This window comes from Sinocyclocheilus grahami, unplaced genomic scaffold (genome assembly GCF_001515645.1).
Source record: "Sinocyclocheilus grahami isolate Dianchi unplaced genomic scaffold, SAMN03320097.WGS_v1.1 scaffold474.1, whole genome shotgun sequence".
Taxonomy (NCBI): Eukaryota; Metazoa; Chordata; class Actinopteri; order Cypriniformes; family Cyprinidae; genus Sinocyclocheilus; species Sinocyclocheilus grahami.
In genome coordinates this window covers 497,266-511,376 of record NW_015505653.1, presented here as the reverse complement: position 1 = coordinate 511,376, position 14,111 = coordinate 497,266, and the positions used below count along the sequence as shown (strand labels likewise).

Here is a 14,111-nt window from a genome sequence, read left to right as displayed (position 1 = left end):
ATATATATATATATATATATATATATATACTGTATATATAAATAAATTCTTTTTATTTTTATATTATATCTATATATTATTTTTTACATTTGAGCCCCTGTCCCTGAGAAATCTGCATGTCCCTGTATAAATTGGATTGATTTTAATAAATGTATACCGTTAACTTGAAGTGTGAACCAAGAACTGGGAATATACAAAAAACCTGATCAGGACATCCCTACAAAATATGCTAGTGTCTAAGAAAAGAACTAGTACCTAATAAATAACTACTAGTACCTATTAAATAGATACTAGTATCTAATGAAAAGTATTAGTATTTAATAAATAATGAATACTAACTAGTAATGTTTAAAAAGATTTTAGTAACTAATGAAATAAGTACTAGTAAATAATAAACTATTTATTATTTTTAAAAAGTTACAAGAAGCCAAAGAATAAGCACTAGTAGCTAATGAATAAGTACTGGTACTTAATTGAACAGATACTAATAGACAGAAAATAAGTACTAATATCATGAAAATAGATACTAGTACATTTTAACAGATTAAACGTTAAGACGGCTTGCCATACTTCAATGCTCATATTGCACTTCCAAGGACAATAAACTAGTTCATGATTTCTCCTTTAAGAGTTGAGATGTTGGGGGCCCGTGAGACATTTTGTTCTTAGACTCAGGCTTCTCAGAAATATTTAACTTCTCAGGATGGAGGGCAAAGGTATTACCAAGGGAGATGCACAAGACTTCGAGAAAACCAAGATTTACTATATTTAAAATGTGATGATTGAAAGCACACAAAAGCAACACAAAGTTCACATCCTGTAAACGTGACATCTGACAGACCAGTGTTACAGTGATGGGCAAATAATATGCATGGGCAGGAACATATGCATTTTTTTGATAAGGAAACATCTTCCTAAAAATGAAGCTTAAAATTAGATTTGAAAGAGTTCAAAAGGCAAAAACAAAGTTCACCACCTTTGAAGCAAAAGTGAAGGAAGCAAATTTGTGGCTTGGTCTAAGTATATGGACTTTTTCCCACCCATTTGTGCAATTAGGGATAGTTCAAATAAAATTTTAAATGAATAAATCAAACCTGTTCATAATATAAAACAATCGTATATCTTCACAAGACATACATTGGATTAAACTGTTCGATTTTACAATGTCTTTACAATGACCTATTTGGATCTCTTAAAGGGGGCACATGACGTTGCTAAAAAGAACGTTATGTTGTGTATTTGGTGTAATGCAATGTGTTTATGCAGTTTAAGGTTAAAAAAATACATTATTTTCCACATACTGTACATTATTGTTGCTCCTCTATGAAATGCGTTGATTTTTACAAAGCTCATCGTTCTGAAAAGCGAGGTGTGCGCTGATTGGCCAGCTATCCAGTGCGTTATGATTGGCTGAATACCTCAAGCATGTGACGGAAATGTTACGCCCCTCACCATACTGTGATGCCGTGTCCCGGAGCGACGAGACAAAACCAATAAAACCCATTACAAACGAGGCATTTGTTGCATCCAGTGGGGATATAATTACTGATTATAATGACTTATAATGTCTTTTTACGCGTTGCGTATCGCGCCGCGTAAACATAAAACCATGTCTGCATTTGTGATCGGAGAAACGACAAACAACAAGCGCTACTCTACATTGCTTAAAACTCGCGTTTGAATCGTCAGTGGCAAATTCTTTAAATATAAAAAATTTACTTACAGTCTTGTCAGAAGTGCCAGACTGTCCTTGCAAAGTTGGAACTGCCCCACTTTATAGAACAGCCTTTGAGCCACAGACCCATCTACTCTGCAGGTTCAGGAAACAGTCCTCCATAAAATGCGCTGCACACATCTGAATATTTGGGTTGAACTGTTCTGGAACAGTGTTGTAAATACAACTTAACCACTGATTTCTAGTCGTGTCCATTTTTGGAAGGCCAAACAAAGTAGTTTCGCTTTCACAACGAAACACACAGCGGCTTGAGAACAGCGCGGACGGCAGATTCTATGAAGGAGCGTCCAGCGGGCTTGCGGCAACCACATGTGACGACCCCGGGCTGGACTCCGCTTCGTCCACGGTGAAAGCCGATCTGGCGATCCACAGTGCGAAGTTGATGTATTTCCTCAGCGACCAGCACGGATCAGCTCCAGGCATGACGAAGCAGATATCGTCCTCTTTTGGAAGACCAAACAAAGTAGTTTCGCTTTCACAACGAAGCACACAGCGCCTTCACGACATGGCAGCGGTGGCAACAGCGAGAATAAAAGTTACGCCTTCTTTCTTTTCATCAACATTTGGGCGGTGTTATGCAAATCTTCCCACATTGTGACGTAGACATGTGGGGGCGTGTTAGAACGAGGCGTTTTAGGTAGGCGTGGACAAGTCTTAACTTTTATAAAGAATATCTCTTTGGATTTGAGACTTTAGTCTTTGCAACTTTACAGATCTTCTTTATGCACCAAGAGCTTGTAACACTCCAAAGAGAAAGGAAAAATTGAAATCGCATCATATGACCCCTTTAAGTTTTGGTTACCTTGACTTTCAGTGGAGGGACAGAAACCTCTCAGATTTCATTACAAATATCTTAATTTGTGTTTCGAAGATTAACCAAATTCGTACAGGTTTGGAATAACTGAAGGTTTAGTAAATGATGTATTTTCATTTTTGGGAGAACTTTTAAAAAGTTGTCTCCTTAATTTATGCATCAATCCTGTAAAAAAAAAATCCTCTTAAAAACGGATAATTCTATACGTTTCTGTCAAAATAAACAATCCTTTCAGGAAGTGAATTCTGAAATGGCAAGTAAAAGACTTCTCTTAGTTAATGCATTAGTTAAGGTTAACAAATGAGACCATATTGTAAAGTGTTACCGGTATCCTTTAAAATACTGATCGGTCAATCGCACCATTCTGTGAATCTTTTATATAACGAATGCCATCAATATTTAATGTGCATTTATTTATTTGGCAAGCACCCTTGAATGAATTATTTCTTTATAATATAAAATCATCATTAGATAAACCATTTGCTGCATAAGAGACCATAGTGTCAAATTATGGTCTGATGAGTTTTATTTTTTATTTAACAAGCAAACATATAGGCAAGATCTTAAAGATGTTATTTTCTGTCAAATTTAAGTGTTTTATTCATTAGCAGGGCACCGTATCATTGAATCCTTTTATTATCTTATTATATTTGGTCTTATTCTGAACGGCATGTTAGCTATGGAATTGAATAACTATATAATAAAGCACTTTGAACACTTAAATAAATACTTAAATAAGACAACTTCGGCAACTCTTGTCCTTTTGTCTTTTGTTCTCTGCTGCTCAGCGCTGAACCAAAATAACTGCACATATATCAACACAATAAACCACTACAGCTCCCTTGAGAGGATGAAAGTTTGAAGAAACGTTTCACTGTTGTTGCCATTCTGGTAGAGTCTGGTATTAGAGTATATTTCCATACGTCCACTGGAAGGAAGAGGCCAGTTTCACTCAAGTGCTCTTTGTGTGAACTTCCTTCAAGAGTTTATATAGCTTACCAATCCTAAAATCAACCAATTTTAAATTTCATGTTTGCTGCAAACCAAATTCTTCAAATGCTGAATTCATGCTGACATGCTGAATTCTCACTCCGATTTTAGTTTTAATTCACAAGATGCTTAATTAAATTATACACTACACAGGAAGTGACACCAGAAATTGGTCAGCGTTCCAGCGCTGCAAACAAAAACAGGCCTGATGAATGTGGGGTAATTCAGAGCAGGAAGTTCGGTGATATCCAGACATCCCCTTCTGCTACTGAAGAGGTCAGAGGTCAGAGATAAACATCATTAAAGGCCGTACGGTGTCACTTTATGAGTGTCCATGATAATGTGCATTAATCACAACCATTAACCTTCTGTCATAAGACAATGTGACCCTTTCACCCACTAAAATCAGTTCAACCATTTTTAAGCAAGAACATGATATGTGTTCTGATGCAGTGTTTTGTTCACTCAGCTACTCCCTGACTAACTTGCCCAAATGAATAAAAATGCTGGTGTGAACAAAAGAACGAACAGTAGAACAGCAGAAAATATGTTTCTTATAAGTTGAAAAAACAAACAATAATGTCTAGGGAGCTGCAAAAGATGCTATAGAATCCATAAAAAATTAGAAAGGAACATTTTCTTTTAAATAAATATATATATTTTTAAGGCTGTCAAAGCTAACATAATCACTTGGGATTGATCAAAAGTTTGAGGTTGTCAGATTTTTTTTTGTGATTGTGAAAGAAGTCTCTTATGGTCACTGAGATGGTCACATTTATTTGATCAAAAATACAGTAAAAATAATCATCTTGTGAAATATTATTACAATTTAAAATATTTTTTTGTATTTTAAATCTGAATTTAAATCTAGTTTGTATCTGAATATATTTTAAAATGTAATTTATTTCTGTGAGTCAAAGCTGAATTTTCAGCATCATTACTCCAGTCTTCAGTGTCACATGATCCTTCAGAAATCATTCTAATATGCTGATTTGCTGCTTCAAAAAAAATTATATATATATAATTATTGAATTTTGAAAAAAGTATTTAATTTGGTTGTTTTATAATATCACACATTCACACAATTTTTATCACAGCTTTCATACATGAACATATAATGCTGGCTTTTTTGCAAAAACATTCCATTTGCAGAAAAAAGTTTGGCATTAAAAAGTTTGAAACCCAGTGGTTTTTAATTGCAGGATCCCAACCTATCAGCTCTGACAGAGTCACAGACAGCTGGACGAAACAATGCTAAATGCAAAAAAAAAACATTTAAAGCAACTAACAATATAATAGTGCATAGTTTTTAAGCAAATAATAATGCATTAGGGAAAACAAAACACTTCTCATTTTCAGTGTCATGACATCAAAGACTGTACAGCCAAGTACAGCCAATAAAATCTTTCAGCACTTACTTATCTGTTGTTTTGGAAGATGCCAAATTACGCCGATGAACAAAACTATTCAAAATAAAAGAAAATACAATCCAGATTAAATGTGGGTTCACGTGCAGCAAAGATAAACAGCTTGTACTAACTGTGCTTTGTGCAGTGACTCATTGGATTTTAAATAACTAAATAATTCAAAAATGTGACATAAATTGTTAAAATAATATTTATAATAAATATTACTATTTAATAATATATACAGATATATGTTTATATAATTTAATTATTAAATATATATGTCATATATTTAATAATTAAATAATATATAAATATACACTACTGTGCAAAAGTCTAAGTATTTTCACCAAAACAAAAAAAAACTTTTAAGTCAGTTATTTCTATCTTTCGCTGAAGTGTGTCAGTAGGAAATATTAGTTACATTTCCAAACACTCTTTTTGTCATTAATTGTAATAATTCAGTGAGATTTTTGTTTGCACAAGGAGTCTGACAGCAGCCAGTGCTCCACACAGAGATCTGATCTCAGCATCATCAGTCTGTCTGTGATTACATGAAGAAACAGAACAAACTGAAACAAACTCAATCGAGAAGAACTGTGGCAACATCTCCAAGATGCTTCAAGAAACCTTCCTGCAAAGCTACAGTGCTGTGAAAAGTTTTAGGCACTTGTGTACGAATTCTGTAAAGTGAGGATGCTTTCAAAGATAATGTCATAAATAGATTTGATTTATCAATTATTTTCTCTTAACTAAATCAAATCAACATTTGGTGTGAGCACCCTTTACGTTTAAAACAGCTTTTTGTCTGAGGGCACTTACGCATATTTTTTCAGGTAGCTTTGCAGGAAGGTTTCTTGAAGCATCTTGGAGATGTTGCCACAGTTCTTCTGGATTGAGTCTGTCTCAGTTTGTTCTGTTTCTTCATGTAATCACAGATAGACTGGATGATGATCAGATCAGATCTCTGTGTGGAGCACTGGCTGCTGTCAGACTCCTTCTGCAAGCAAAAATCTCACTGGAATATTACAATTAATAGGAAAAGGAATATTTGGAAATGTAACTGATTTTTCCTACTGACATACAGAAGCAAAAGATAGAAATAACTGACTTAAAACCATTTTTTTGTTGGTGAAAATACTAGTGGACTAAGACTTTTGCACAGTTCTGTATATTTTTAGATACTTATGTTTTGTAAATTAATTAATTATTATTAAGTAAATACATTTCAGTGTTTGATTTTATGGATTTTTATTTTTACTTCAGTATGATAATATGCTGCTGTTGGGTCACCACACACACAATATCAAGTGTAAAATCAGATCCTGAAGCAAAACCAGTTGAGAACCACTATTCTGTATGAAGCAAGGATTTTGCTAAACACAAAGCCATTATATTTGGCATGTCAGATTTAGCATAATTGAATATTTCAGACAGATTGATCTTATTGAGCATGTTAAGCAGGCTGCTCTTGCCCACGTTGGTGCTTCCGGGCGATGCCCACCTGAACGCCGCTGTGCAGACGCTCTCCTCTCCGCTGATCTGAAAGGTGATTTTCCACATCAGTCTGCAGCTGCCGAAAAGCTGCGTCCACTGCAACAGATGAAACACTTAGTTCAATGCATTGAAAAACAACATCCAGTTTATTGCTAATGTGGTCATTTTTTTTATTTTGTAAACTCCAACACTGCTTTCAACACTGATGATAATAATAAATGTTACTTGAACACCATATTAGAGTGATTTCTGAAGGACCATGTGACACTGGAGACTGGAGAAATGATGCTAAAAATTCAGCTTTGCATCACAGTAATGAATTACATCTTAAAATATAAAAACAGCTATTTTAAATTGTAAAAAAAATTCACAAGATCCTGAAGCAAAACCAGTTGAGAACCACTATTCTGTATGAAGCAAGGATTTTGCTAAACACAAAGCCATTATATTTGGCATGTCAGATTTAGCATAATTGAATATTTCAGACAGATTGATCTTATTGAGCATGTTAAGCAGGCTGCTCTTGCCCACGTTGGTGCTTCCGGGCGATGCCCACCTGAACGCCGCTGTGCAGACGCTCTCCTCTCCGCTGATCTGAAAGGTGATTTTCCACATCAGTCTGCAGCTGCCGAAAAGCTGCGTCCACTGCAACAGATGAAACACTTAGTTCAATGCATTGAAAAACAACATCCAGTTTATTGCTAATGTGGTCATTTTTTATTTTGTAAACTCCAACACTGCTTTCAACACTGATGATAATAATAAATGTTACTTGAACACCATATTAGAGTAATTTCTGAAGGACCATGTGACACTGGAGACTGGAGAAATGATGCTAAAAATTCAGCTTTGCATCACAGTAATGAATTACATCTTAAAATATAAAAACAGCTATTTTAAATTGTAAAAAAAATTCACAATATAAATGTTTTACTGTATTTTTGATCAATATGCAGCCTGAGTGAACACAAGAGACTTACTTTAAAAACATTAACATAACTTACCAGATTTTTTAGTTTGAACTGCACTGTAAATTTTCGACGTGATTTTCCAAGTTTCTTTCTTTTTTTATTTTGTACCTGAATTAATTTGTATTTTTGAACAAAATGGTTGAATGAAAGATTCAGTGACTCACTTGTCACCACTGTACCAACTCGCATACCAGTCTTGGAAAGCCATTCAACCAATCCAATTTGAGGACCAGAACTAATCATTTCAATTAGTTTTCAACATAATTTAAGTGAAAAGTTTGAGAAACTACCGTGAAGCTCAGAAGAACTTCTTAGTATTTAGTATGTCGCTGTTTGGTTTAATGAAAGCAGCTGCTTGAGGTCCACGTTCAAAGCGTGATGATCATCCAGCATAATTTGCGAATGATCTAAAGGGCATGTTGTGTTTAAACATCTGACCATCTGTCACCTTTTTTGTACCATAAATTTGGTTCAAATTTACCAAAAATGTACAGCCAATAAAATCTTTCAGCACTTACTTATCTGTTGTTTTGGAAGATGCCAAATTACGCCGATGAACAAAACTATTCAAAATAAAAGAAAATACAATCCAGATTAAATGTGGGTTCACGTGCAGCAAAGATAAACAGCTTGTACTAACTGTGCTTTGTGCAGTGACTCATTGGATTTTAAATAACTAAATAATTCAAAAATGTGACATAAATTGTTAAAATAATATTTATAATAAATATTACTATTTAATAATATATACAGATATATGTTTATATAATTTAATTATTAAATATATATGTCATATATTTAATAATTAAATAATATATAAATATACACTACTGTGCAAAAGTCTAAGTATTTTCACCAAAACAAAAAAAAACTTTTAAGTCAGTTATTTCTATCTTTCGCTGAAGTGTGTCAGTAGGAAATATTAGTTACATTTCCAAACACTCTTTTTGTCATTAATTGTAATAATTCAGTGAGATTTTTGTTTGCACAAGGAGTCTGACAGCAGCCAGTGCTCCACACAGAGATCTGATCTCAGCATCATCAGTCTGTCTGTGATTACATGAAGAAACAGAACAAACTGAAACAAACTCAATCGAGAAGAACTGTGGCAACATCTCCAAGATGCTTCAAGAAACCTTCCTGCAAAGCTACAGTGCTGTGAAAAGTTTTAGGCACTTGTGTACGAATTCTGTAAAGTGAGGATGCTTTCAAAGATAATGTCATAAATAGATTTGATTTATCAATTATTTTCTCTTAACTAAATCAAATCAACATTTGGTGTGAGCACCCTTTACGTTTAAAACAGCTTTTTGTCTGAGGGCACTTACGCATATTTTTTCAGGTAGCTTTGCAGGAAGGTTTCTTGAAGCATCTTGGAGATGTTGCCACAGTTCTTCTGGATTGAGTCTGTCTCAGTTTGTTCTGTTTCTTCATGTAATCACAGATAGACTGGATGATGATCAGATCAGATCTCTGTGTGGAGCACTGGCTGCTGTCAGACTCCTTCTGCAAGCAAAAATCTCACTGGAATATTACAATTAATAGGAAAAGGAATATTTGGAAATGTAACTGATTTTTCCTACTGACATACAGAAGCAAAAGATAGAAATAACTGACTTAAAACCATTTTTTTGTTGGTGAAAATACTAGTGGACTAAGACTTTTGCACAGTTCTGTATATTTTTAGATACTTATGTTTTGTAAATTAATTAATTATTATTAAGTAAATACATTTCAGTGTTTGATTTTATGGATTTTTATTTTTACTTCAGTATGATAATATGCTGCTGTTGGGTCACCACACACACAATATCAAGTGTAAAATCAGATCCTGAAGCAAAACCAGTTGAGAACCACTATTCTGTATGAAGCAAGGATTTTGCTAAACACAAAGCCATTATATTTGGCATGTCAGATTTAGCATAATTGAATATTTCAGACAGATTGATCTTATTGAGCATGTTAAGCAGGCTGCTCTTGCCCACGTTGGTGCTTCCGGGCGATGCCCACCTGAACGCCGCTGTGCAGACGCTCTCCTCTCCGCTGATCTGAAAGGTGATTTTCCACATCAGTCTGCAGCTGCCGAAAAGCTGCGTCCACTGCAACAGATGAAACACTTAGTTCAATGCATTGAAAAACAACATCCAGTTTATTGCTAATGTGGTCATTTTTTTTATTTTGTAAACTCCAACACTGCTTTCAACACTGATGATAATAATAAATGTTACTTGAACACCATATTAGAGTGATTTCTGAAGGACCATGTAACACTGGAGACTGGAGAAATGATGCTAAAAATTCAGCTTTGCATCACAGTAATGAATTACATCTTAAAATATAAAAACAGCTATTTTAAATTGTAAAAAAAATTCACAAATAAATGTTTTACTGTATTTTTGATCAATATGCAGCCTGAGTGAACACAAGAGACTTACTTTAAAAACATTAACATAACTTACCAGATTTTTTAGTTTGAACTGCACTGTAAATTTTCGACGTGATTTTCCAAGTTTCTTTCTTTTTTTATTTTGTACCTGAATTAATTTGTATTTTTGAACAAAATGGTTGAATGAAAGATTCAGTGACTCACTTGTCACCACTGTACCAACTCGCATACCAGTCTTGGAAAGCCATTCAACCAATCCAATTTGAGGACCAGAACTAATCGTTTCAATTAGTTTTCAACATAATTTAAGTGAAAAGTTTGAGAAATTACCGTGAAGCTCAGAAGAACTTCTTAGTATTTAGTATGTCGCTGTTTGGTTCAATGAAAGCAGCTGCTTGAGGTCCACGTTCAAAGCGTGATGATCATCCAGCATAATTTGCGAATGATCTAAAGGGCATGTTGTGTTTAAACATCTGACCATCTGTCACCTTTTTTGTACCATAAATTTGGTTCAAATTTACCAAAAATCCTGAAATCTTATTCATTTCCAGAATTACACTTTTAAAATATAAAAACAGCTATTTTAAATTGTAAAAAAAATTCACAATATAAATGTTTTACTGTATTTTTGATCAATATGCAGCCTGAGTGAACACAAGAGACTTACTTTAAAAACATTAACATAACTTACCAGATTTTTTAGTTTGAACTGCACTGTAAATTTTCGACGTGATTTTCCAAGTTTCTTTCTTTTTTTATTTTGTACCTGAATTAATTTGTATTTTTGAACAAAATGGTTGAATGAAAGATTCAGTGACTCACTTGTCACCACTGTACCAACTCGCATACCAGTCTTGGAAAGCCATTCAACCAATCCAATTTGAGGACCAGAACTAATCATTTCAATTAGTTTTCAACATAATTTAAGTGAAAAGTTTGAGAAACTACCGTGAAGCTCAGAAGAACTTCTTAGTATTTAGTATGTCGCTGTTTGGTTTAATGAAAGCAGCTGCATGAGGTCCACGTTCAAAGCGTGATGATCATCCAGCATAATTTGCGAATGATCTAAAGGGCATGTTGTGTTTAAACATCTGACCATCTGTCACCTTTTTTGTACCATAAATTTGGTACAAATTTACCAAAAATCCTGAAATCTTATTAATTTCCAGAATTACACTTAAAAAAAATCCTTGGTGCTTGTTACCAAAAACCTCCTTCCAGGAGTCTTCACACAAACCATTAGCCGACATCACATTGGGTCCTGAGGGCTCTGACGGCTTGGCACAAACCCTGCTCAGGATGTCCTGTCTCCTGCTCTCTGCTCCTCACTGACTCAGGCAATCAACACGCTCTTACACACAAACAATAGATGGACACCATCCGTGATAGAGAGACAACACTGCCCAATCTAGCAGTAAATTCTGGAATAATTTAAAAGAACTTATAAATAAAAAAAAAACAATAACCTCTCAGATGAACACACTTAATGACAAGTGTTCTATTGGCTTGCACAGTAAATCACATTAACAGCCTCACAGACTTTTCCTATTACCAATAGCATATGTATATTTTTGAATGCGTTTAGTTAGATGTGCTCCAGTGTTTCAGATCTCTCTAACTGCTCTATTAATCAAACTTTATTAATTTTTTGCATTACAAAATGAGGAGAAGAATGAGAAAACTGGGTGCTGTGTTCCTTACATACTCCTTAACAGCTAGTGTGCTGTATGTGGTTGTCAGGGAGTTGCAATGTGGTTGTAAAAGTGTTCTCAGTGGTTGATATTGTCACGGGTCGTGGTTGAACATAGATGTGACAGATATACAGTTACTAGTGTGTTTTGTGTGGTTGTTTATTGGTCCAAGCCAAAATTTTTCACCTGTTTTATCATCTGCGATGAAAATCATACACTATTTAAAGATTTGGGATCTGTGAGATTTTTTGTGTTTTTGAAAGCAGTCTCTTATACTCACCAAGGCTGCAAAAATGCCGGTAAAAACAGTAATATTGTGAAATATTATTACAATTTAAAATAGCTGTTTTCTATTTGAATATATTCTGACTTGTACTCATTAAAATATATAAAAGGAAAAGTGATCATACAAAATGTATTATATTGTAAATAATTAAAAACTTCTTGGGTAAAACCTAGGTTTGAAGGATAGCGGGCAAAGATTGGTAAAGATTTAAAATGACAATGCCATCTTCTTCTAAATATACCTGACAAGATTTTTCTGGTATTTAAACTATTATTAGACTGAATTATATTTCAATGGGTGTCTTTTGTAAATCATGGTAAAAATGTATGATACTCATTAGTTTTTGCTCAGAAAAAAAAATGTAAACATGGCACATTCTAATGTACAGAAAAAAAAACTAAATTTAAAGCTGTATTAAACTTTTATTGTTTTGATGCCTAAAAATCAATTTTCATCTTTGGCCCTCTAATATATATATATATATATATATATATATATATATATATATATATATATATCTCACATCTAACATACATGAAATAACCCCCATATGTAACATACATGAAATTACCCCCAAACAGATCAATACAGGTGGAGCTGGGGAAGGTGGAGGGTTTCTGAAGCGCGCTGCAACTGCTACAGCAAGCACTAGCACAAGTATTTGAATGTAGAGCAGCAAGCTCATTGGCTGCTGATGTGAAAGAAAGAAATCAGCTGTGCCATGTGAATGATGAAGTGATTATATCAGATTGAGTTAGCACCTATCGGCCTGCGCCATCTAGCGTTTTGTGACAGAACTTTATATTTGAATGCATCCTTGTTGAATTAAAAAAAAATAGAGTAGTGTAGACCCGACTAAAAAAAATACAATTTGTAACAAGCATAATACAGCGCTGCAGGGACGGTTCCTCTGGAGCAATCCTAAGTGTTCTGCTCACTAAACGCACTAAAAGGTTTTTGTTTGCTGCACTGATGATTTCCTAATGGATGGGAGTCAAACACATGTACGCCACTTAACAGTTCCCACAATATGCATGTATATAGCATCTGTCTGGAATTTCCTGTCCCTTTTACTGATAAATATGTTAAAGCCCTCTAATCCTCTAATATATATATATATATATATATATATATATATATATATATATATATATATATATATATATATATATATCTCACATCTAACATACATGAAATAACCCCCATATGTAACATACATGAAATTACCCCCAAACAGATCAATACAGGTGGAGCTGGGGAAGGTGGAGGGTTTCTGAAGCGCGCTGCAACTGCTACAGCAAGCACTAGCACAAGTATTTGAATGTAGAGCAGCAAGCTCATTGGCTGCTGATGTGAAAGAAAGAAATCAGCTGTGCCATGTGAATGATGAAGTGATTATATCAGATTGAGTTAGCACCTATCGGCCTGCGCCATCTAGCGTTTTGTGACAGAACTTTATATTTGAATGCATCCTTGTTGAATTAAAAAAAAATAGAGTAGTGTAGACCCGACTAAAAAAAATACAATTTGTAACAAGCATAATACAGCGCTGCAGGGACGGTTCCTCTGGAGCAATCCTAAGTGTTCTGCTCACTAAACGCACTAAAAGGTTTTTGTTTGCTGCACTGATGATTTCCTAATGGATGGGAGTCAAACACATGTACGCCACTTAACAGTTCCCACAATATGCATGTATATAGCATCTGTCTGGAATTTCCTGTCCCTTTTACTGATAAATATGTTAAAGCAATTTAGGTTGCTGCTGCAATATTTTTGTAACACAAAGGCAGCAAGTGGAAAACAATGTTAAAGGGGTCATATGATGTGATTTAAATTTTTCCTTTCTCTTTGGAGTGTTACAAGCTCTTGGTGCATAAAGAAGATCTGTAAAGTTGCAAAGACTAAAGTCTCAAATCCAAAGAGATATTCTTTATAAAAGTTAAGAGTCAACCACGCCTACCTAAAACGGCTCGTTCTAACACGGCCCCACATGTCTACGTCACTATGTGGAAAGATTTGCATAACGCCGCCCAAATGTTCACGCAAAGAAAGAAGGCGTAACTTTTATTCTCGCTGTAGTATTGTTGTTGCTGCCTCCTCCATGTCATGCCCTTCCAAAAGAGGACGATATCTGCTTCGTCATGCCTGGAGCTGATCCGTGCTGGTCACTGAGGAAATACATCAACTTCACGCTGTCGATCGCCGGATCGGATGTGGTTGCCCACTGAAGCCGGCCTCCACTCACTCTAGGCCTCCAATCTCTGCTCACTCTAGCCCGCCGTGTGTTTCGTTGTGAAAGCGAAACTACTTTGTTTGGCCTTCCAAAAGAGGACAC

At 34.8% G+C, this 14,111-nt stretch overlaps 1 protein-coding gene across 1 annotated transcript in view; it reads right to left on the bottom strand.

The window, feature by feature from the left end:
• gtpbp3 (GTP binding protein 3, mitochondrial) overlaps positions 1-14,111 on the bottom strand; it is a 25,738-nt gene that overhangs the window by 2,393 nt on the left and 9,234 nt on the right. Inside the window, 9 exon segments of the mRNA XM_016235781.1 lie at positions 6,421-6,538; positions 6,974-7,087; positions 7,578-7,648; positions 9,355-9,410; positions 9,412-9,512; positions 10,896-10,905; positions 11,994-12,004; positions 12,110-12,153; positions 13,073-13,080. Coding sequence (XP_016091267.1) covers positions 6,421-6,538; positions 6,974-7,087; positions 7,578-7,648; positions 9,355-9,410; positions 9,412-9,512; positions 10,896-10,905; positions 11,994-12,004; positions 12,110-12,153; positions 13,073-13,080 — 533 coding nt within the window.